The sequence below is a fragment of the Typha latifolia genome, chromosome 9 (assembly GCF_019914945.1).
Source record: "Typha latifolia isolate L0001 chromosome 9, TyphaL0001v2, whole genome shotgun sequence".
NCBI lineage: Eukaryota > Viridiplantae > Streptophyta > Magnoliopsida > Poales > Typhaceae > Typha > Typha latifolia.
Window position 1 is genome coordinate 4,656,260 of NC_133094.1, and position 23,704 is coordinate 4,679,963.

Here is a 23,704-nt window from a genome sequence, read left to right on the forward strand (position 1 = left end):
ATTTTGTAAATAAAATGATGTCTGGACTATGAATAGGTATATTTTTCATTCAAACTTAATAAAAATGATACCAATAATTTTCATTAATAATCATTTAGTTTTTTTTTTAATTTTTTTATTTTAGTCTAGAGCACCAGGGAGTAGAGTGATATAGAGTTTATAAGATAGTTTGATTTTTAATCTTATAGTGTTATACAACTTTTCCCAATTCGTTCAAGATTAGATTGAAATTAATTTTGAGCATAAAAATAATGATCACTCCTTTTAATTCGACCCTAAATTGAGGACTGTAGAAAAAGTTATCTATAATGGTACACACTATATTCTATTTCAAATCTATTTGACTTAATTCCCAATTCGCAAGATCTTTATTAAAAGTCCTCTAATTCTAGGGTGCTTTTTGTGCAAAAAAGCTGCGCAAATTGCAATGTAGTAAAACCTTTACTCTATTTGTAGATAGTGGAAAAGTAAGGTGTAAACTGTAAAATTTCTAATAAGATATGGAGAAAATTAGAAATAGGACCCTACCTTTTGACTCTATTATGAATAAAATCCAACCCTCTCTTTCCGTTAACTATAGAATGAGTCCTTCACTTCGTTATGAAGGTAAAAAAATACAACGCCACGTCGAATAAAAAAGAGAGTAGAATATTTCGTTTTAACATGATCTTTAAATAGTAAAAATCTTTATCTGTGATATAAACAAAAGTTAGGGTGTTATTTATAAACAACATCTTGTGGAATTGTGGTTTATAAACTTCTCCGCACGGAAAGAACGAAGGATACATAAGAAGGTTAAAATCCCAAATATTTGCAAATAAAACCACAAATTCCCTTCTCCCTCTTAACATTCCCTCCCATCTCCTCCTCCTCCTCCTCCTCCTCCTCCTCCTCCTCCCCCCTCTACTCCGAGCCCCGATCTGCACGCCTCCGCCTCTTGAAACCCTAATTGTTCCCCGGGAAACCCTAATCGCGATCCCGTACTCTTCTCTCTCTCCTCCTCTGGGTTAGGTGATGGAAGGCGGCGCTGCGGCGTACAATTCTCGCACCGCGGAGGAGGTCTTCCGCGATTTCCGAGGCCGGCGAGCTGGCATGATCAAGGCTCTCACCAACGGTAACTCTCGCATCCTCCTCCTCCTCTGACCTCGTGTCTCGAGTTCGATTACTTGGGAGTTTGTTGGTTTTTGCTCGGAATTGATGTGTTTTATTTCTTATTCGTGTTGCAGATGTCGAGAAATTCTACCAGCTTTGTGATCCCGGTGAGTTTGGGCTGATCTCTTTCTTTTGGATCGCTCGATTTTTAATCTATGTGCTTGTCGTTCGATTAGTTGGTACAGGTTGTTATGTTGTAGATTTAGTGCGAGGAGTTTTGTTTCTCAGCGATTTCTTTAGGCCCATTACTGTTGCATTGCTATATAAGAGTGATAGCTTAGTCGGGGTAGAAAGTTTATGTTCTGATGGTCTTTCTGTAATGATATTGTGTATTGTGTATTGCAGAGAACCACTATGTTTACTCCTTTTATCTTTCCGATAGTACATGGAATTAATGATTTTTTAATTTATCATGGCTCAAAAGCTTGTTCCTGCAATACTCAATACTTGTTTGCTGGTCATTTATTAGGAGATAATCTGTAGTTTATTCTATTACAGTACCTTCAGAGAATTTGCAGACTATTGTGGTTTTTCTGCTTCTTCGCGGGATAAAGTATATATTATTTGCCTGGGATATTGAACCTTGCAGTTGATTGCATGGCAGTACTTCCAGAGGGCACAGTTGCAGATTAGGGGCGGAAAAAGGGATCCGATATATATCAAATAGTGGTCCACCAGTATCTTTATCCATATTTCCTGGCACTGGATATGGATGCTAACATGGATATTGAACAGATATTAAGATGTATAGTAATTGCATGTGACAGGATTTGAGATGGATATAACCTAAACCTGATTACTGATTCACACAATTGTTTTACTTTAGATATACAGGTAGACTATTTCTATACATTTTACCTTAGGGCTTTAAAGCAAAACATTTAAATTTTGCAGAACTAAGATTATATGATATGCTTGATCTCTACCTAAAGAATCACACTGAAATGCAAAAATAGATACATTTCTTGGGAAAGTACTGTCAGTATATGAGAATTAACTAATGAATTTGAATTCCACACATATAAGATGCTGATTGAATGAATATCCTAACTAATTACTTCATATGTGAGAAATATAAAATGATATAGATAAGCAGATATTCAGATGCTTATCCACAGTTCTGTATAATCTATATATTCATATACAGCTCAGCATATGGAATTTTTTTTGTCTCAACCATATGTAGTTCTGGATCCATGAAATCCTTGTGTCATATCGACGTCTTCTGGATATGGAAGTGAGTGGGAACAAATACTATTTTGATCTGTTTTCATCACTATACTTGGTAAGATCAATTTCTGTAGTTGTTGGTGGAACTGTAAAGCATGGGAAGTTCTTGCTAAGAAACTTAAAACTTTATAGGGATATCCGTCGTGGTTAATTAGGAACAGATTTTGCTCCATAATTTATCATGCTTCTTTTTCTTTTCCTGCAGAGAAGGAGAACTTGTGTCTTTATGGACTTCCTAATGAGACTTGGGAGGTAAACTTGCCAGCTGAGGAAGTACCTCCGGAGCTTCCTGAACCAGCATTGGGCATCAATTTTGCTAGGGATGGAATGGATGAGAAGGATTGGTTGGCACTTGTTGCTGTTCACAGTGATGCATGGTTATTGGCTGTTGCATTCTACTTCGCAGCACGTTTTGGATTTGATAAAGAGGCCAGGTATTACATTTTCTTTTACTTGGAGCTATTTTCAATTATCTTGTATTTTATGCCTCTCTCCCCCCTTTCTAGTTAATGATTTGCCTATTTTAGCAGTTAGACATTAATGTCGACCATTTTACGACAATCAAGATGATATTTCTCTTAGCTTTGTTCCTTTCTGCTGTCCAGCAAATTATTCTCTGGATTGGGATCTTATTCCACAAAAATTAGTGATCTTAATGTTTCAACCTTCCAAGTTACTTATTTGGATTCAATGTCACATGTACATCCTATTTAAGCTTCTGAAATATCAGAATCTATTCACTTCACTGATATTACTTGATGGGTGGCTTTATTTATTGCAATTTTTTACTCTCTTGGTCTAACATTGATGCTTAACTCATAGGGGCTATAGCCAGTTAGCAGCACAATGTATTTGCATGATTTCACAATGATTTTGAAATAAGTGGACATCCATTTATAGAGATTATATCTTAATTTCTTCTAGGTTTTGAAAAATGATGGTTTCATGATACCATCCGATCATGTAGATACCTTGTTTTTAGTGAAATGTGACATGTCTTATACCCACATGTTATTTTGAGATCCCATTTGTATTTTGTCCGCTTAGTGTTAGATCATAACTGAACTTCTTTTTTCTGCTCTCTCTCCCCCTGTTAGGTTTGCGTCATTCTCTCTCTTTTTTTCCAAACTTGATGCTTTTATTGAGGAAAAAAAAATCAATGCCTGTTATCTTCTGGGGCCAGGATGCCAACCTATGGCTTCCAGTTAGTTAATTTGAAATCTCTTTTTTTGGTGGGAAATTTGTATTCAGCATCCTGCTATTTTATTTATTTGCGGTTTACATCTTGCATTTTCAATATTTGCAAAATGAGTCTTATATTTTACCAAATATTTGCAAGAAACACTATGCTACGAGATCTATTAATTGAATTTAACCAAACTCTAATGTTATGTTAAGTACGCTGCGAAGATTACCTAAATACTCTCATCCTACCTTAAATATCTTACCCAACTTCCTTTTTAAAAAATATCTTACTCAACCTAACTTACCTAACACAAGATAAAATGATATATTTCGGGTGGAGGAGAAGAGAGGTCGAAGGAGATGAGGAGGTGGAAGAGAAAGGGGGTTGGAGGATAAGAACTCGCTTTCATTTTTTACTGGATCTAATTTGTTCCCTCTTGCTTTGAGATTTTGGCTACGGAAGAAGATGAAATCTCATTAATCATTATTCCCTAAAAGAAAGGAGGAAGATAGGGGCATTTTAGATATTTAAAAAGAATAGTTTATAGTGGGTGAAATGTTCCTTTTTTATATGTTATCAACCAAAATAGTGTTATTGTTAACCTAATCAAGGATATTTTCTAGCAAAGGTTTGGTAAAAATGTAAGGCTTGATTTGCAAATATTGAAAATGTAGGATGTAAATCACAAAATAAGTAAAAAAGCCAGGGTGTTAAATGCAATTTTTTCTTTTTTTCCCTCTAATCTCCAACATTTTGTATGGTATTGTTTGGTGAAGCATTACTTTTCATCTATTAAGTAAGATAATGACAATAAGGTTTAGTTACATTTACACCCCTTACATTATGACCTATATCACATTTGCACATTACAACTTGAAGAATAAAATCATATAATTTGCCTCTTACACTATTTAAAATGTCACACTACACCCTTCTATAAGGGTGGAGATTTTGAATTCAGGAGGCAGATTTTATGCTTTTTTTTAGGATTGCCATGTGATACCAAGTCATAGTTCAAGCAAGGAAAATATATTTGCACCTAACAATAGTTCACTCATGATCAATTGTATCTCTAAAGAAGCAAGGAGGTAAATGAGTGACCAAACTGATACAAGGTGCCATCAAATTTCTAACTTCTGTTGTTACATTTTTGGGTGTATTGGAACAAGATTTGAAACCAATCAAATGAAGTTTTGTGATAGGAATGGAGGTCTAATTATTCCATTCCAGTCTACATATCAAAGAAGATGACGTCTGGCCGCTGGAGGAGAAGATTCGCCGAAACAAACGAATCCTAAGTTGGACATTCGAACGCTAGTGCCCAAGAGCAAAAAGGCCACTAGAAGTGTTTGAATGACCTTCTTGATGTTCGAACGTCAGTTCGATTTGCCTGGAAAATCTTTGATGCGTTTGAACACCCTCCAATCTATTCAAACGCACGACGGACACTAAGTTGATTTATTTCAAAGTTTGATTAGGGTTTGACCTGTTTTCTTTCCTCAAGTCACTAGTCTGATTGAGAGATTATGTATATGTTTTATGTGAGTTAGGGCAAGTAATAAAAAATATTTTCCTCTTATCTCTTCTCTCTCAAGTCTAGCTAGGGGGCTAGAGTTTGTCTTCTTTATTTTCACCATTATTTTGTTATGGTATTGCTTGATATGGTTTTGTCGATTCAAAACCTATCAACTAGTATTAGAGCTTATGTGGCCAATTGATGAAACCTTGTTATTTAACTTGCCACAAGGGTTGGACGGATGTCAAAGACATGGGCGACATTGGTTGGGGACCGTCTCGACATGTTGGAGTTGACTCTTCATCAGCAAGCTAGGAAGAAGTTGGAGCATGAGGAGGCCATGCAAATAATGAATACAAACATGGAGGAGATGAAGGAGTAGATGCTTCGTATCACAGAGGTGTTGGCTTGGATGGAAAGGAGATCAACAACTGCTTTGACGAGGGGAATTAAGGAAGGCCATATTGGGCGAGTTCAGCCCGGAATCACTCATTTGGACTTTTGTGAAGACCTTATAGGTTAGTTATTCAAGGCGGAGCAATTTTTCGCCACCAAGGGACGCAACCAGTGGAAAGGGTTAGGTTTGCCACATTCCGCTCACATGTTGAGGTCTCACAATGGTTCTTAATGGTTTTTGAAAATGAACTTGATGGTAGATTGGTCAAAGTTTACTTGAGGATTAAGATCGAGGTTTGGACCATCAGAATATGATAATTTTCAAAGAAAGGAGAGTGATAGAAATGGATGTCTAATTACTCCATTCTAGTCTACATTTGAAAAGAGACAGACGTCTGGCCGCGGGAGAAGATTTGTCGAAACGGATGAATCCTGAGTAGAGCATTTGAATGGACTTCCTAGCATTTGAACGGACTTCCTAGCATTCGAACGCTAGTGCTCGAGAGCAAAAAAAGAAGCATTTGAATGACCTTCCGGATGTTCAAAGGCCAGTCTAATTTGCTTGGAAATTTTTTTGATGCATTTGAACGCCCTCTAGGCTACTTGAATTTCCGTAGGACTTTAAGTTGATTTATTTCAGAGTTTGATTAGAGTTTGACTTCTTTTCTTTCCTTAAGTGACTAGTCTGATTGAGAGACTATATATATGTTGTTTTATGTGAGTTAGGGCAAGCAATAAAAAATATTTTCTTCTTTTATCTTTTCTCTCTCAAGTCTAGCCAGGGGGCTAGAGTTTGTCTTCTTTATTTTCACCATTATTCTGCTGTGGTATTGCTTGATAGGGTTCCATCGGGTAGGAACCTATCATTTTGTAACATTTTCAAAATTGATTACATCTTGGTCTCACAATTCAAGTTGTCAAGAATTGATAGTTTACACATATATTTAAATTTGATTCTTGAGAGAATAGGAAGTGTCAATAGAACATATGTTCTAGAATTGGAGCAAATGAGCTACGAGTCCTTTCTATGTAGTTCAAAGGCAGGAAATTCTATTTTATGGAAGAAAGCCTATTGATTGATGTAGTTGAATAGATCTCTTTACGTGTATGAATTTATCTCTTTACTTGTATGACTTAGATGTCTCGCATTTCTCAAAAAAGTGATACGATTGATGGGATTTGGTATGATAATTATAATATTGATGAGATTGCAATTCAAATATTTCTTTTTCATAGTTATTCCTGAATCAGACACTCTTACAGCCACACCAACCTGCAAGTTGACTTTATTGAACACCATATAGAAAGACACTTGAAATTTCACAAGCTAGATGCCAAGGAGTTTTGAGTTTTTATAAATCCATTATATAACAACAGTAGGATCTGATATTTTAAACCTCTACTATATAGGACATTAACCAATTCAAATTGTTTCTTGGGGGCAAATTTGAAAAGAAAAATAATAAGTGCTTGATTTTTTTTTTTTTGGGTGGAAGTGTGTGAATCCTTCTCTTGTTTCATTTGGATTATGGAAGGTTTTTGATGTTCCAATACCAATTTAGTAGCTGACCCTTGGAGGGAAATCAAGAGAATAATAGATTTCACTTTATGTTTATTGTGGCCCACCTCATCATGAAAATGTGACATTCTAATAACTGGATGTCACAGTTCCTTCAGCATATAAGAAATACTTCTTAGATATAGTTGTGATGACATGATGTGATTTATCTCAACTTTGTTAGGTTATCCTTCTAAGACCTATTAAGATGGGGTCATTTAGGCTATCGTTGTAGCTCAATGGTGAGTCCCACTAACTTATGGTAGAGGTTATAGGTTCAATTTCATCTGTGAATGTTGGTGTTGATATTTAGTGATTTTCTACTGGAGCCAAATATGTGAATTGGGCCCATTGTGACCCGTTTCTTGAAAGGGTTGTCCCAATTACCCAATTTATATATCAGAGAGGTCTAGTTCTTTGTCTAGTATATTCATGATCTATCACAAACATGAAAAAGAAAAAAAAGAATACTTTCAGTGTAAGTATAGATTTTACATGGGAACATCTTTTTTCTAAAATCTTTCATGTGTCAAACGTGTCCCAAACTAGACCTTGGGAACTATTTATAAGTTTGAAAAGTGGATAGTTCCTTACATGGATGTTTGTTATAATAGGCACAATAAAATTGCTGAATGAATAATGTTTATAATAGTGATATCATGATCAAGAAAATTTTGGTTTAGCTATTTGATTGGAATATTAACCAATGGTGTTGTGGTTTGTGCTTTGCACCATCAAACCTTGCAAAGAAATTGGGGGAGCATAGAGACAAAGGACAACCACTCTATGTTCAGAAGGTGGTACATGCATAGTTGATAAGTTGCAATAGTTACTTGCACAACTTCACGAAGTGCTGCACTGTGGAATAGACAATGACCTAATAAAGAAAAGATACTACTTTGGTTTCTAGGGTCAATATTTATTATTGGAAGACTATCTAGAATATAATGTAAAAGTTGTTCATTAATATTTATGTAAGGATGGTCTGTCCTACATACAACCTTTCACATTTAATGCTCTTTGAGTTAACATCCATTTAATTAACCCTAATCTTAAAGTGACCAGTCAAAAAGATTTTCCAATGGACCTTCTTATCTTAACAGTGAGCAAGTTATTTAAAATTTTCATTGCTAACTGGTTTAAACTGCATGGAAATATTTCAACATGGCTTGTGATGCTTATCCACATGGAAATATATCAATCTCTACTATCTGTACTGTCATTTCATAATAGTTAGTAATTTAGGTCTTCATTTTTGTATGTGCTATACGTTGCAAGATCATTCAAAGCTCTTATTTGTTCACAAAATATGCATTGTTTAACTTGCCCATTAGATAATGCTAGATAATCTAGGTACCCCTTATAGCAAGGTTCTCAGGATCGGTATCGGTCATATGAAAAAATGATACGTATTGGCCGTATCGGCCGCTCGTATCAGATCAGATTATATTTTAATTACATAAAATTCTAAATATTATTTAAAAATATAGAATTTTTTTTAAATATTTAGAAAAAATTCTCTATCATCTAATAATCTATCTTTTACTTCTCTATCGAGTCAACGGGTCTTCTTCATCAAAAATAAGATTTAAATTAATTAGCTGCTCATATTTTGCCTTCTTAAATTTCTCCCTCAATCTTATATTATAATGGCAGAAAACTAATTTCTACAATCTTCCTATTGTCAATCAATTAGGTGTTTTGGTGTGGATTAAAGAGAAAGTTGTCTAATTTTTTTCATATTGTGATGAAGACACGGTTTGACTTAAAATTTTCTTTGCTATTGGTGTTAAATTTAGTGTCTTCTCCTATCTATATATAGATTACTATTTAGCTGGAGTGTTATGAGATATAACTGTAACAATTTTAGCAATACTGAATTGATCAGCTCTCTATCTATCTCTCCATCTGAAATCTGAAATATGTTGTTGCATGCATTTAATAAGAAATCGATTATAGTGAGTTAAATCATGAAACAAATAATAATAAAATTATTTAATTGAATTATAACTCACTTCTTTATTGTAAATGATTTGTTAATGAATGTTGGGCTCAAGCCTACTAATTACCTTCCTAATTCTCGATAAGACTTCAAAATCATTATTGACATTTTTAGATAATTGAAATATTAGATTAACAAAATATCCTGTAGAAATTTTAAAATTAAAATTTGTAAGAATTCAAAATTTTAATATTCATAAATAAAAATAAATTAGTAAATTAGAAGCATACCTACCAATAACATGTATATCTCTATGTAATTGTTTGTTACATTTAGAGTTAATTATCTTTCACCACTTTCTATAACCTTGGCCCACATTTTTTTTGATTGATTTTTTTGCTATATCTATTGCCTCATATAAGAAATTCATCTCAGACTTGTTATCACTATCTATAAGTCATACTTTGACAAAAGACTCAAATATTGCAGTGGCAATTGTAATATCATCCCTATCAGTAACGTGTATATCTCTATGTAATCTTTTGTTCCATCTAGAATTAATTATCTTTCACCACTTTTTATAACCTTGGCCCACACTTTTTTGATTGATTTTTTTGCTATATTCATTGCCTCATATAAGAAATCCATTTCAGACTTGTTTTCACTATCTACAAGTCGTAATATTTTGACAAGAGAATCAAATATTGCGGTGGCAATTGTAATATTATCCCAAAATACATTTCTAAGAGCTATATTCTTCAAAGTTTCATATAAAGTTTTATTTTTAGGTTTCACATTCTTAATTTTTATAGACCATTCATGTGATATAAACATTTACATAATATCATCCTTATAGCGCACGATGTTCTCCAATGCAAAAAAATGAGTGGCAAATCTAGTGATGCCGAGTTTGAATGATCTTTCTACTACCAGTTATTTGTCTAAGTAAATTAAGAACCTAACTGTAGTTGTATGACTTTGTCAATTTTAGGCTCCTTTAAAATATCCTCTAATATAAGATCGATAAAATGTATAGCACATGACATCTAATATAAATGAAGTACTTTTGTCATAAGTAAATTTTCAGTAGGTTTATAATAGACCCATTATCAGTAACCACTTGGATATTCTTTTTTCACTTATTTTTTATACCACCTCATCTATCATCTAACAAATATAATTTGCACTTTTAAAATGAGCAGTAATATCCATAGACTTTAGAAATATTATTTTCATGCTCGAGTATACTAAAAAATTAATTATATTTCTTCCGTTTTGTGTACTCCATCCATCATACATCAATATATAACCAAATTCATTCAATACGGTTTAAATGTCTCAATGTAAGTACGAAGCTCATCTATTTTTGAATCAAGATATTTAGTAGTAATATTATTTGAACTAAGAGGCGAAATACTAGACCCTACTAATTGTATAGCATCTATCATAGTGCGATAATAAGGACTATCAGTTACATTGAAAAGAATATAGTTGTAGAAGAAATATTTCGAGATAGCCCTACCAATGTGATTCTTTGCATTTTTAATTTCTTTGAAAGCTGTCTTGATAGAAGTTTATGTACGATCTTTTTTTTCCTGAAGGTATGCATCTATTGGTCTACTATTTTCAGACTTTGCTGTAACACTAGGAGTGCTATGGGTAGAATTGCTACCCTTATATTCTCTTTCTCCATGTATATGAACTGATATAGTCATATAGATCTTTGAAAGTTATCATCAATGTTTCTTCTTATCTCTTATTTTTATATATATTTTTGCTCTTTTTTATTGCCCTCATCATTTGTCTCTCTTCATCATCTTTATCACTTTGCTCATTGTTATCATCATCATCAATGTGTACAGGACTTTATAGATTGTTTATTATTGTTTTTGCCAATTAGAACCAACATCTCTTTTCCAACTTTCACGGTCACCTGAGTGTAAGCTGTTACATTTATTTACCTTCCAGCTAAATGTTCTTTCAAATGGCTGACACCATCACTTATTTTCTTCCCACACCAGTTACATTTAAAACATATTTTATCTTGTCCAATAGTGCTTCACTATTGCCACCCAATGTCGGTATCATGCGACTTCTCTTTTGGAGCCTTTTTAATTTTTTACTGTAACTATGTACATCAACATAAATAAAAATAAAATAATTTAAAATTTAAGAAAATAAAACCCTCTCTTAATTTTTTTTTTCTTTGTTATCCCCCGCTCTCTCCCCCTTCCCCCTCTCTCTCTCAACAGCAGTAGGTGCTGCTCTGCGCTATAGGAAGAGAAAGAGAGAAAATGAAAGAGGAATTAAAAACTGAAAAAGAAATAAAAAGTTAACTGACCCAAGGTCATCGGATCATGGTCGGAGAGGTGAGATTTTAGAAAGAAGAGAAAAAGAAAGAAAGAGAGAATGAGAAAGAAAAAAAGAGAGAATAGAGAGAAAGAGAGGCTGGTGGGGGGATATCAATAATTGATATCCTGTCGGGAGATCTGACCCATCCCCCTTAAAACGGACCGGGTATCGGCCGAAATGGCCAATACCCTAGCCGAAACTGGAAACCATGCCTTGTAGTGCATTAGTCAGAACATCTTTTCCTTTTATGAGAATACTGCTGCTTTTACTTAACCTGTGTATTTGTTGATTGTCAATGCTAGTAAACTGTTTAATTGTGACAATATTCTAAGAAGTAATTTTGAACAGGGAATAGGTATTGACATTCATGATTCTCTTCTTTAATATTTTAAAGAGAGCAGTCATGCTGACATACATATGTTTGGTAATTTCTTAAAGGCCTTAAGAAGATAGTTATGGACCATGACATTCTTTTCCCTACTTCAGATCTTTTTTGGCTTCATAAACCTCTACTCAAATTCCATCTCATTACGATCATAGAACTTTCGTTGTTGACAGCTCCCAACAAATTGCTCACTTTGATGATTCACTAAATGTATGAATGAAGACAGCTTCATGTCAGTAGATGCCGTGCTGCCTTTCTCATTTTTTGTGCTTACCTGCATGCATGCTTGCTTCATGTATGTATTATACATATGTATGCTTCTATACATTTTACCCATTGTAAGACCATCATTTAGCTTATAATCTCCTCCTCCATAATTTTGTGCGCTCAGTAGTCAGACCTATCAAGTCAGGTTTTCTCCAGTCCCGAACAACATGGATATATATAATAAGGATGTCATAGGATTTGTTTTTTCCTACCTGTTTGTTGTACTACATTTATTCCTTAGAGGAAGACATTATTAGGTTGACTCTCCTAATATTTTGTCATGTACCAGTGCCTGTATACTTTGTATGAGTTTAATGAGTTGTTTTTTGAGCATTTCATTTTGATTGACATTGCCCAAGTGTTATTCCAATACCAGCCTTTATTTGCTTTTTTATCAGTAGCTTTGAATTTTGATAGCATTTATCTGGTTGCAAGTTAGCTTGTTATTTTACTCTTTGGGAAAAGTTGGTTCTTGATTCGACACCTTGAAGATGTTCAGTTCTTTAAGGTTTTGATTGGTCCCACTAAGATCTCCAGCATAAAGAGGTTGAGCAAAGGACTTGACATTTTTGTCTATTTTCCAGGAGGTGCATATTTGTATGGAATAGTCTAAGCTTGTATTCTCTGTTGTATTTTATACCAGTTGGATCATGTACACACTTTCTTCCTCTAATGATAGCATAACAATTATCCTTGCTCTCAAGGATTTACTGCTGCTCAGAAGTCACAGTGCTGGGTGATACATCTCTCATTCTCTTGCCAATCTGTTGATATCAAGAGAAGCAATACAAACTTGAGAAGAGTTAATTGGAGGAGATGGATTGGATGAGGAAAGATGAACTACCTTTGGACACCATCGTTGCCTATCATCCCAGTAGTGTTTGGGAATAAAGAGAACTAGGAAGCTGATGACTGTAGAGCCAAATAGGCGAACTGATCCTTAGTGGATCAAGAATTAAGTTTATGATCCACTAGCTGATTGAGAATTTAAATTAACGATTCATTAATAATTGAGAGGACGGTCAATTGAGAGCTTATTCTCTATTCTTAACGAATTGAGAATTTATTCACGATCTGCTAGTCAGGCAGATAGTGAATCTACGACCTGCTAAGAAACGAGTCATCATCTACTTTGTGTCTTAGTAGATAGCGGTTGGGCGGCTTCCCTTTGTCATGCTATCTTTTTCTCCTGTCTTGGATGTGAAAGGTGACTACCAGAGGTATGCCTTCCCTTTCAAACAACCAAAGAGGTTACTTGTAACTTGCTCCAGTCAGGTATGGGACCTATTAGAAAGGCTTTGTCTGAGTAAGGGTCACGAAGGATTGTCCAAGAAGCAGCCCATGATTAGTAGTTATCCATGAACATGGGATTAAGCTTTAACATTGAGGAGAAAAAGGGCATTCTTCAGTAGAGTCAGCTGGGACTTGCTTATCAACTTAGGGTACGAGAGACTGGTCTTGAAGCAAAGCTGCAATGGAATGAAAAGATATTCGTGAACCAAAAAGCTTAAAAGGCAGTCCCTCAATTTAAATTTAAGAAAAGCAGTTTACAATGTTCGAAAGTATTCCTGCAGTATGCTGGAGGCTAAGTTTTCTGCGTAGGGAAATTTGTTGAGGACCTATGAGTTTATTCTGAAGCATTTTATCTTGACAAAGTAGAGATTTACTTTAAATCTCTAAGGTGTATATATGATATATGGATCTAGTCTATTGACAGATTATAGCAAACCTTATTAGGAAAGGTCCTCAAACCTGAGCTGCAAAGCAAAGTTACTAGTTAAAATGCTTGTAATGTTTGTAATGCTTTTAGTTTTGCAAAATCTTTGACCATGCAATATATAGAACTAAATGAATATACTGCTTTTTAATTAGCACAGTGCAGCTTAGACAGGAGTCAAGCTAAGACATCTGTGTTATTTTTTTTTATAAATTTTCGTACAGTATGAGGTAGTGGAAGTTGTTGGACCTTACTGTAGTGTCAGCATGTGAATAATTTGCCAGATCTACAACCTTACTGTAGGTGGGTGGGAAGTTAGATTTTTTACTCCAATTTCATTGGAGAACTGACAATTGGTGATGCCTCTTTGACCTTTTTGGTGCAAATTATGTTACATTTATTTGAAAATGCTCTCATTTGTACCTTTTTATCTTTGAAGTTCTCTATCACTGTTATAGAAATGCTGTGTAAAGGTTACTGGCCTGTACTTTGTTATATTGAGGATGAACTGTTGGATACTATTGTTTTAATACACTGTTCTTATATAGCGCTTGACCTGCAGCATTGTGAAGTATAAACTATATGAACATTTCAATTTGTTTGCTAATGCTTGACTTACAAAATTCCTCTAAAAGCTAGTATGTATAACTGTCTGCATACAGGATGAGGTTGTTCAACATGATCAACAATCTCCCAACGATATATGAGGTTGTGACTGGAGCTGCAAAGAAGCAAACCAAGGAGAAGACCCCTCACAATAGCAGCAAGAGCAACAAATCAGGGTCTAAGACGGTACATATGGATACCTTACATAAGATCTCTTGTTTTTTCTTTCTTAATATTTAGTCTGCCTTTTTTTTTTCGTTCCAACTTCTTAGCAGCCAAGACAGGAAAATACAAAGGCCTCAAAGATGGCGCCCCCTAAAGATGATGAAGAGAGTGGAGAAGAGGAGGATGAAGAAGATGAAGAGGAACATGGCAACACGCTCTGTGGAGCATGCGGCAGTGCTCATGATGATTTTTGGATATGTTGTGATGTCTGTGAGCGATGGTTCCATGGAAAGTGCGTCCGGATTACACCTGCAAAAGCTGAGCATATTAAACAGTACAAATGCCCGGATTGCAGCACCAACAAGAGGGCTAGGGCATAAGTACTTTATGTCTCTTATGTAGAATATGTGTTCCATAACACCAGGAAGAACATCTCTGGATCATCAGATGTGCGAAGATATGGATCAACTGTTAAGTTTCTATTTTCTAGAATCATTTACTTGTCTCTACTTTAAGATTATTCATCTTTCTAATCTCATTCCTGCTATTTTTGGCAGACATTTGGACATTGTTGGAAGTAAATCCAAACTAGGTATTAGTGATTGATGAAAAAGTCTTTAGAAGTTTGAATAGGGTAGTCTATTTTCTCATTTGCTTGTTTATGATAAGTTACACCAGTTAATTAGGTAATCTCCTCGTCATGTTTGCTTATTAATATTGGATGATTTCCACTTAACCTTGGTTGGAAGGAAATCTTTGCCTGAATTACTAAACAGGTTTCATGTTTTAACAGCTGTGTTTACTATTTGGTTATGTAATTTTTCATGACTAATTGCCAGTTAGACTAGCAATTCTGTTGTTCTCTCAACTTTCTGCCTTAATTTGTTACCTTTAAAAAATAAAAAAGATTCTTCAGACTTATACTTGCTTGACCTCACCATTTCTCTTCTATTTCAAGTATAAATATTACGCATATGGAGGTGTACGTATAGAATTACACTTTATTCCATAGTTTGTCAGCTTGAAAATTTCTGACTTGGGGAATCTTTAAATTGGTTAGCGGAACCTTTTCTCTTTTGGGATAAAAATTTTAAACTGGTTAAGGGTTGACTTAAGGGAATGAGACTTGGGAACAGTTCGGCTCTTAATTAACTATCTGCAGTTTTTAGGTATAAAAAGTAGAACAAGAAGAAGATACTGAAATAAGAACGCTTCTTATCAAAAAAAACTAATCTAACTCTTTTAAAATCTACGGTCATGCTAGGGGCAAATTTGCACGAAGAGACTTGAATGTGAAGATTAATGGCACACTATAATTTCCAGATAGATAAGTCCAAATCCAAAGGCAATATAGGCATAATTATATTGAAAAAAAGATCCCTGATTTATTCGACGCATGGATGCCGAAGGGAAACATCATACCATAATATATGGTCAACTCTGTAAGCAAAGATCGAAAGTTTATAAACGTACGTAACGGGACCAATATGTCAATTTTTAGAAGGGATATTTACATTATTTTCATTGAAAACTTTCAAAATATCATAATTAATACTACTACGTCCTTCAAAATATTTAAATTCAAAAAGTCATCTTACTTTTGTGTAAATTATTTAAAATAGTCTAAAAACTATCCAATATTTTATCTAATATCACAGTACAAGAAAAAAAAATCTTTTATGCAAGAAAAAAATCGTTAATAAATATTTTACACTCAAATTCAAGAAAGAAATATATTTTAGTCATTTTTTAAATAATTTAAGAGTCTTAAAATTATTTAGTGGTTGGCTAGACAAAAAGCCAACCACTAAATAATTTTCTCTATAATAATTGTTTAGAGTTGAATTCTATCCTACAATACTTCCTTAGTTGTAGAAAAGGATACCTACGAATTCTTGGTTGATATTTTAACTATTTACACATGTATGTTAATTTTAACAATAATCTATTAGAAATATTTCATTAAAAACCAACCATAATAACAATTTTGAAAACTCAATTTTAGTGGCAATTATAATATTTTAAAGAATGTAAAAAAATTATGATATTTTGAAAGATTTCAGTGGCAATTAAGTGAAAAGCCCTTAGCAGAAGGGTCAATAAGACTTAAGTGTTACATTGTCTTAGCTCCACCTATGGAGCAATTATCTTCGTGAAAGTTATCCTAATAAATAATGTTGTAAACAATATGCAATGCAAAGATACAGAAAGAATAGGTAATCACTTTCAAACTTTGAGCCAAGCGATGTGGGTGGCTCTAGTAACTGTTAATGTATCAAAAGGATATAATCAACTCTGAGGCACTATCCAAGTAAATCATAAGACTGCAAGTCTCTTCTGCTGATCCTTTTCTTATGGCATCCATGACATCTGCAATAGTACTTCTCTCGAATAGGGGTCTTGGAGGTGGTTCTTTCAGTCACCAAAATTAGAATCATCGTCCTGTCTTTGCTCGTTTCATTGCGGTCGTGTTGAAAGGAGATGCACTGGGGCTCAGTTGAGGGCTTTCTTCTCTTAAGGTGCCATTTAGTATGGCTAGTTCTCTCAATTGTTGCTTCTTGTAGTAGTCCATGGACTCATCCTGAAACAATGATAGCGAAGTTGTGAAATAAGTAGTATCGAGAATATATATATATATATATATATATACAAGCACACTCCTGATAAGTAGAGAGATTTTCTGTTATGTACCACTGGTTTTAGAAGATCCTCCAATATCACCACAGCTTGGTTTAAGCGGGCATCAATTATATCTGCTGGAAATTCGGCCTCCACGAGCACATGTAATGGCTCATTTAGGTGCTCATATCCAGGTTTATCTCTTAGTTTCTCTTCCTGAAGAAGAGCAATAATCACTTCAAGATAGGTTCTCAACAGTTAACGGAAAAGAAAGAACAATTTAAAATCTCTATATGTTGTTTGCGACAATATATATCAGAGAAAGTATATCACAAAATATTCGTAGTAGAGCAAGTATCAAATTATCAATTGTGTAGAGCAGAGTGAATGAAGAAAGAAAGACAGAACGCCTAAAATATCAGTGGGTATGCACAAAAAGCTTGATAACAAATGGATACTGAAACGAACAATTTGAGTCATGTTAGAGGCTATTAATAAGGAACTTTTGGTAAAAAAAATTATTAATAAAGAACATAAATATTATTGCTGAAAATAGAGAATTCTCTTGGATGAAAACTTTTAGCCAACAGAACTGAAATCTTCTCTGGAAAGAACATCACCTAATGGAAAAGAAAGACGTGTCAATCATGAAGGGAAAAATTGACTCAAACTATCAGTTTTTTCTTGATAGAGAACAGTATATACTAATTGTTCAATTACAGGAATGACCATAAAAGAACAATAGAACATATTGGAATGTAAAAGCTTTTGCAGTTGGCCATTATCACAGAAGGCAACAAGAGTTGGAGGTTGAAGAATATTGGAGGATAGTCAAGCTACATTGCAGAAAATGTGCTGGCGCAACTCCTTTTATTCACAAAATTAAAGGGAAAAATATTGACAGAAAGAAACATCCAAGCATTTATAAGCATTGAATTTCCAAGAGATCTTTGCTTAATTTGGTCTACAAGTATGAAAATCATACTGGAATTAATTAGTTGAGTGCTTGAGTGTTAAATTGCATAACTAATATGATGGTCAAACTTTCAGGAATGATGAAAATTTATGTAGTGACCCCACCAAGCACCTAAAACCTCCAGCATAGTTACTGCAACTCAATGTGCCAGAAAATGTATACTCACTGATAATGGCTGGTAAATATCAAAAACAATGAACAGAAAAATGATCCATATAGCTAAGACAAAATTGTTGGGAACAGTGCCTTGCTTCTTGATGTCAGTGTTTGACTAGGAATTGGCAGGAACACATACAGCTAATAGAAGCAATTCAATTAATTCTTGATTCTGACAATGCATAAAACAAAGTGTCGATGTGCATAATTTTGTTCCGTCAATAACAAGATATTAGAGATGGCCCTATCATTTTTAGGAGAATAAGAAGAGATGGCAAGTTTGACAGCTTCATAGGTATAGATCAAATGAGGCAGGACAGATGCATGCAGATGGAACCTTCTCAAGCTCTAAATCTCCTGCTCAGACTCGTCTCATACCCAAATGAACAAAGCTGAGACCCTGAAGCCAATTCCAGACTAGCTGCCAATCTCATGTTCTTGTATTTGAGGCTTTAAGCAAGGCTTTATCATAGACTCCAAACTCTATTTCTTGAGCTGAATTTGTTTATGAGCCTTATATAAAGCTTAAAATAGGGATTTTTTTTTGTTTTTTTACTTTTTTTTTGCAGCTAAAAAGCAGCCTTTACCAATGCTGAAGAAGCTCCATTGATTCCCTGTCCTACAGTAGCCTATCAGTAAAAAGACTACAGCTGACCATTATGCGGAGAGAGTGACAGTATAAACATTTCATGAAAAGAGCTTCCCAGTTTATAATAGATTAAAAATAAAAAAATGCCAATTTCCTAGTAATTTTCCTGTCCATTTTTTTCTGACCGAATTGATAGATATGTAATAATATGACCAACTAGACTAGAAAAGTGCATGTCATCTATTTATTGGCAGTCTACGATTTTCATATTTCAAGATAGCAAGTATAAATAGTCAAATTTGTCTTCAGAAAATTATGCTTTACATGCCACACATTTGTGCCAATAAACCCATCAGATTCTTGGGTGAAAAAGAGGGCATGGATCAATAGTTTTCTCTAAAGTAGATTTAGCTTAGATTTAATAAAAAATCCCAAGAAGCAGATAATAAAAACTTTCAAGTGATACAATTAGTAGAGAAATAAGCAAACATTGAAGTGACAAAATTATGACATGCAATAACTGATAATACTACATTACATTACCTGCGAAGAATCTTTCACTGAACCTCGTCCACGTATATAAACTCTACACTGTGATGTAGCTTCGACCCTTTTCAAGGAGTTTCCTCTTGGTCCCAACAAGCGACCAACAAAGTTGTACTAACCATAAGAACAAGAGAAGGTTAGGCTCTTGGTTCCCCATTTCACAAAGAGCCATATAAAAGTTAAAGTTCTCATACATTAGGAAATTTATCCACAGGAACATCTAATCTCACAACTTTCTTAACAGTAGGGCTATTAACAACTCCAGGAGCTCCATTCCAACTCATCGGTGATGCTTGAAGAACTGCAGTGCGTTGAAGATATCCATTTCCCTGAAAGTTAGTCCATTAGAACACTGTTTAGGCATTAACAACAATACAAAAGAATTTAAACAATAAATTCATAATTTTCAAGTAGATCTTTTAGTTGAATGTACCATTTACTCTGGACAAACAGGTGGGAGTATATCTGATTGTGTTAATTGTACAATGTTAAAAAAGCTAAAACAATATGAAAACTTGGCTTCATATTTTGCAGTGTAGCTTTCTTTAGAAACTACATATCCGTATCATATCATCTTTACCTGTTTGTTTGAACCAGGAATTACTTAGGGAGTTAGATCAGTATTACTACTGCTCATCACATAACTAAGAATATAACTATTGTCATCTTCCAATCACTATTGTAAGTTGCTACTTGTCCTTGTTCCTGGCTTTAAAAACCGTACTCCAGAGTGCAAGAGCTTGTTCATGTACATACATACACACACACACACACACACATATATATATATATAAAGATCTAGACAACTGTCACTGCCATGAAAGGACAGTTTTTCCTCTAGTTTAACATGCATGACAACGGCTTTAGCTTACTGTTATAGTTGTTGCTGCTCTTGAAATGTCATTTCGAAATATTTTTCACAAAAACAATGATATAGGTGTAAAGCTTTTCAAGAAGATAGATGTATAATTCATCTATAACATTACAGTATCAACAATTTTTCGAAAAGCTACATCAGCTCTTAATTCACAAACTTAAGTTTATAATGTGAACTTCTTAGCTAAGAAGTGGGGGCTAAGACAGGAACCATTAATATAATTTCCAAATTTCCAACATCATCTAGCTTCACATTGTAAAAGCTCATCTTTCATCCACTTTAAGAAGACAGGACATAGTGGCCAGAATCTTCCTGAACAAAGAAGGGAAGGAAAGCAAGATCAGATCAAGCAGTATTTTTCAATTTATACCATCAGAAATAAAAGCTGTAACCTCCAAAGGATACCAGAAAACACACACTATATCTATAAGAGAGAACTGGATAAGGTCCAAAAATGTGTTTGTTTTGTTACAATTGATGTTTATCTTTTCCTTTACTGGGGAGCAGAAGAGAGGGAATTAAAAGATAAAAAATTACCTATATAAAACAAAATCAATTATTTCCATAAAAATAAGGATACAGGAAATTGCAATACCTCTGTTTGCATCCGTGACCATCCCTCCAGGTCCACTGGTCCACCATTTGAAGGGTGGGTGCCTAATCTTAGTGGACTGTTATGCTCAATTCTCTCAGAATCAAGAAAATTTTGGTTCAGAGTCGAAGAAGATGCCCGTAAAATTTCTGCACTTGATTTAGATATTTCAATATGTAAGGTATAGAAGGATTTAAACATTTAAACTGCACACTGATATAAGTAATATCTATGTTTCTGTAAAACATTAAGACCGGTACCTTAATGTTTCTGTAAAACATTAGGACTGGTACTTTACTGCTCCAAGAAATTATATCAGCATAGACATGAAAAAAAAATGTTCATGCACTAACTGGTTATAAATAAACAGCGACATCTACCAAATCTTACCTTCTAATCTATGGATGATGTTACTTTCTTCACATAATTTTCTTTCTTAAACTATTTAGCAGCTTTTACTTATTTTACTCACTTATCTACGAAAACTTTAATTGTTTGATATAAGTATCTAATTATTATTGATATCCTTAAGTCAGCTTCTGCTTGGAGACGATTGAGTGGTTAGTGATTATATCTTCACAAAATAAGATGTCTGGCTATGTTAATTTGATAACTTCTAAAGCCCCATTTAGGCTCACAACAAATTCTGTGGCACCAGCTATCTCTTGAGTGCATTAGCTCTACTACCCACTGTGTAACTGATCTGCCAGGCTTTTTGCACCATTGGTTTCAACAAACAGACTAGTAATTTAGAACTAACCAGAAAGACCATGTACATCTCTCTGTATCTTAAGAAAAGTAACTAATGGCCACAATGTGTTGTTTAGACAGGAAGGCCAGAATAAATCAACATAAAGGGAAACCATTTTATTCCCAGGTTTAAACAATCGGCAAGAGACGCATAGCCGACATAGACAAATACTTCCAATTGTGAATAGACCAAAAACTATAGAAGCTCTAAGAGAAATTTATGAAAGAAATCTGCAAAATGGCAATTGCATAAATGTGATAAATTCACAAGATATCATGAAGAAACCAGAAAGGAAGTAAAATCTAACACCTAGCAGAGAAAAGAAAAGCACCTTGATTTAAAAGCCTGCTGCATAATGGCAAAACTGGTGCAAAGGGTGCCAATCTCTGCCTCTCAGTTAGCAACTCAGCTATATATCTGTTAGCAGAAAAATCAAAACCTCTACTATTAGATATGGACAACTACAATTGTCAATAACAGAAATGGCAAGATACTCAAAAGCTGCGTAATTCTAAGTCTATAGAGCAATTAGACATATATTCATTGTTTGCTAGTCTTTTTTCTGAACATACATGCTTTGACCACAAAGAAGAATGTCAAGGAAGGAACCAATTGGGATAGTAAATGGAATATGGATCGAGTTAACTCTTACATAGCCATTCAAATCATCAACTGATGCAGAAATTATATATAAAAAATTTAACAATAATAATCAATTAATGAATGGTGATTTAACAAGCACCTAATACATACATCGGTAAATCCCCAACCACATATATAGTTTCCCAGGTAAAAGGATGGTGATTTGATAGCAACTGGCACGGATTAAGTACTTCTACTGGTCAATCATTGGGATATATATAAGCAAGAGCAACCCAGAGTCAACCAAAACCTAAGAGAATTCATCAGTTAGTATTATTCATAGCATCCATGAAACTGTGACAAGAACCAATGTGAAGCACAAGTGCACAACTAAATGATTAAGCTAAAGACAAGCAAAAAAGCAAGAATGTCCAATTGGATTTAACACCAGAAGTTACAAAAGATCCAACCAGATTCTCAAAGAGGGGCAGACCTCTCTCTCTCTGATGGGGCAGGTGACCTCATGGAATGATGGGGAGATGAATGAACTCCTGAAGGAGAGTACTGGAAGTAAGTGGGGGTTTGGATTCTTTCATCCATTGCCTATGACTACCTTCTAGATTGAAAAGAACCAAGAAAGCAAGAAGATTGAGGAGGAAAGGATAGTTGGGTCTGTCAATGATCAGAGAACCAGGCTGTGCGGAGGCTGGCAGCTCTTCCTCTCCCTCTAGCCACCTATAGAGAGAGAGAGAGAAGATAGAGAGAGAAAGCCAAAAAGGGGCTTTGGATCCTCTTTCCTCCTGCTGTTTATATCTAATTCAGATGATATGAGCTCTCTCTCCAGAAGATCTTGCCTTTGTTTAAAGATTAATGGAATCTTTCTGTCTGTTTGGGGCCTTTGACTTTAGTGCTTGTCTGCCTTGAAAATGGTGGAAGATTTTCTAGTAATAGCGTCGTATTTGTTTTAATTTGGGTTATTTGCGTAGAAAATCAAAATCAATTTTCAGTTTTGCAGTATCCGCCATTTCTCGATTTCGCTTTGTAGGAGGGATTTTTGCAATTTATTTGTAATAATGAATTTTAGTGTGAATTGTGTACATTCTTTTATAACAATATATATATATATATATATATATATATATATATAGACTATTGAAAATATATGCACTCAATTTTATATGCTAAATTAAATATAATTAGAAAAGCCATTTTGCATAACTACCCAAAATTCTTTCTAATAGATAACCCGTAGACCTAGAAATATAAATTGATGGATAAAATATTAAAAACATATATTATATCCGGGGATAATTATATTAAGACCCTGAACTATGAACCATTTTCACAAGCATCTCTCATTTTTATTAACATATTGATCTCTTAAATAATGAAGACCTCACCCCTAACAATGTTAAAGAAAAACATCAAATAACTATTTCACTCTCAACTTTTATTTTCTCTTTCTTTCTTCCAAAATGACATCTTTTTAACGAAAAAAAATCTAACTAATGGCAAGGGCATTTTAGATATTTTCTTTTATAGTT

The 23,704-nt window shown here is 34.3% G+C and overlaps 2 protein-coding genes across 5 annotated transcripts; one reads left to right on the forward strand and one right to left on the reverse strand.

Moving 5' to 3' along the window:
- The first annotated feature begins 725 nt into the window (after positions 1–725).
- On the forward strand, positions 726–15,262 carry LOC140795489 (PHD finger protein ALFIN-LIKE 5-like). 4 transcript variants are annotated; one of them, XR_012110305.1, is made up of 6 exons: positions 778–1,114; positions 1,227–1,259; positions 2,588–2,816; positions 14,364–14,493; positions 14,580–14,942; positions 15,030–15,262. XR_012110305.1 is itself a non-coding variant. In XM_073148064.1 (5 exons), the coding sequence occupies exons 1-5, from the start codon at positions 1,015–1,017 to the stop codon at positions 14,850–14,852; spliced, it is 765 nt and encodes a 254-aa protein (XP_073004165.1). In that variant the 5' UTR covers positions 726–1,014; the 3' UTR covers positions 14,853–15,262. The 4 variants fall into 4 exon arrangements, 2 of the variants coding, with proteins under 2 accessions (XP_073004165.1, XP_073004166.1); XR_012110306.1 differs by having other exon boundaries at positions 14,583–14,942; XM_073148064.1 differs by having other exon boundaries at positions 726–1,114; positions 14,580–15,262.
- Positions 15,263–16,541: 1,279 nt separating this feature from the next.
- LOC140795684 (KH domain-containing protein At1g09660/At1g09670-like) lies at positions 16,542–23,057 on the reverse strand. The gene is made up of 7 exons (XM_073148400.1): positions 22,654–23,057; positions 21,910–21,995; positions 20,831–20,976; positions 19,553–19,687; positions 19,356–19,472; positions 17,164–17,307; positions 16,542–17,053 (listed from the first exon to the last, which is right to left on the reverse strand). Exons 1-7 carry the CDS (start codon positions 22,758–22,760, stop codon positions 16,907–16,909), a joined length of 882 nt encoding a protein of 293 aa, XP_073004501.1. The 5' UTR covers positions 22,761–23,057; the 3' UTR covers positions 16,542–16,906.
- Between the last annotated feature and the right edge of the window lie 647 nt (positions 23,058–23,704).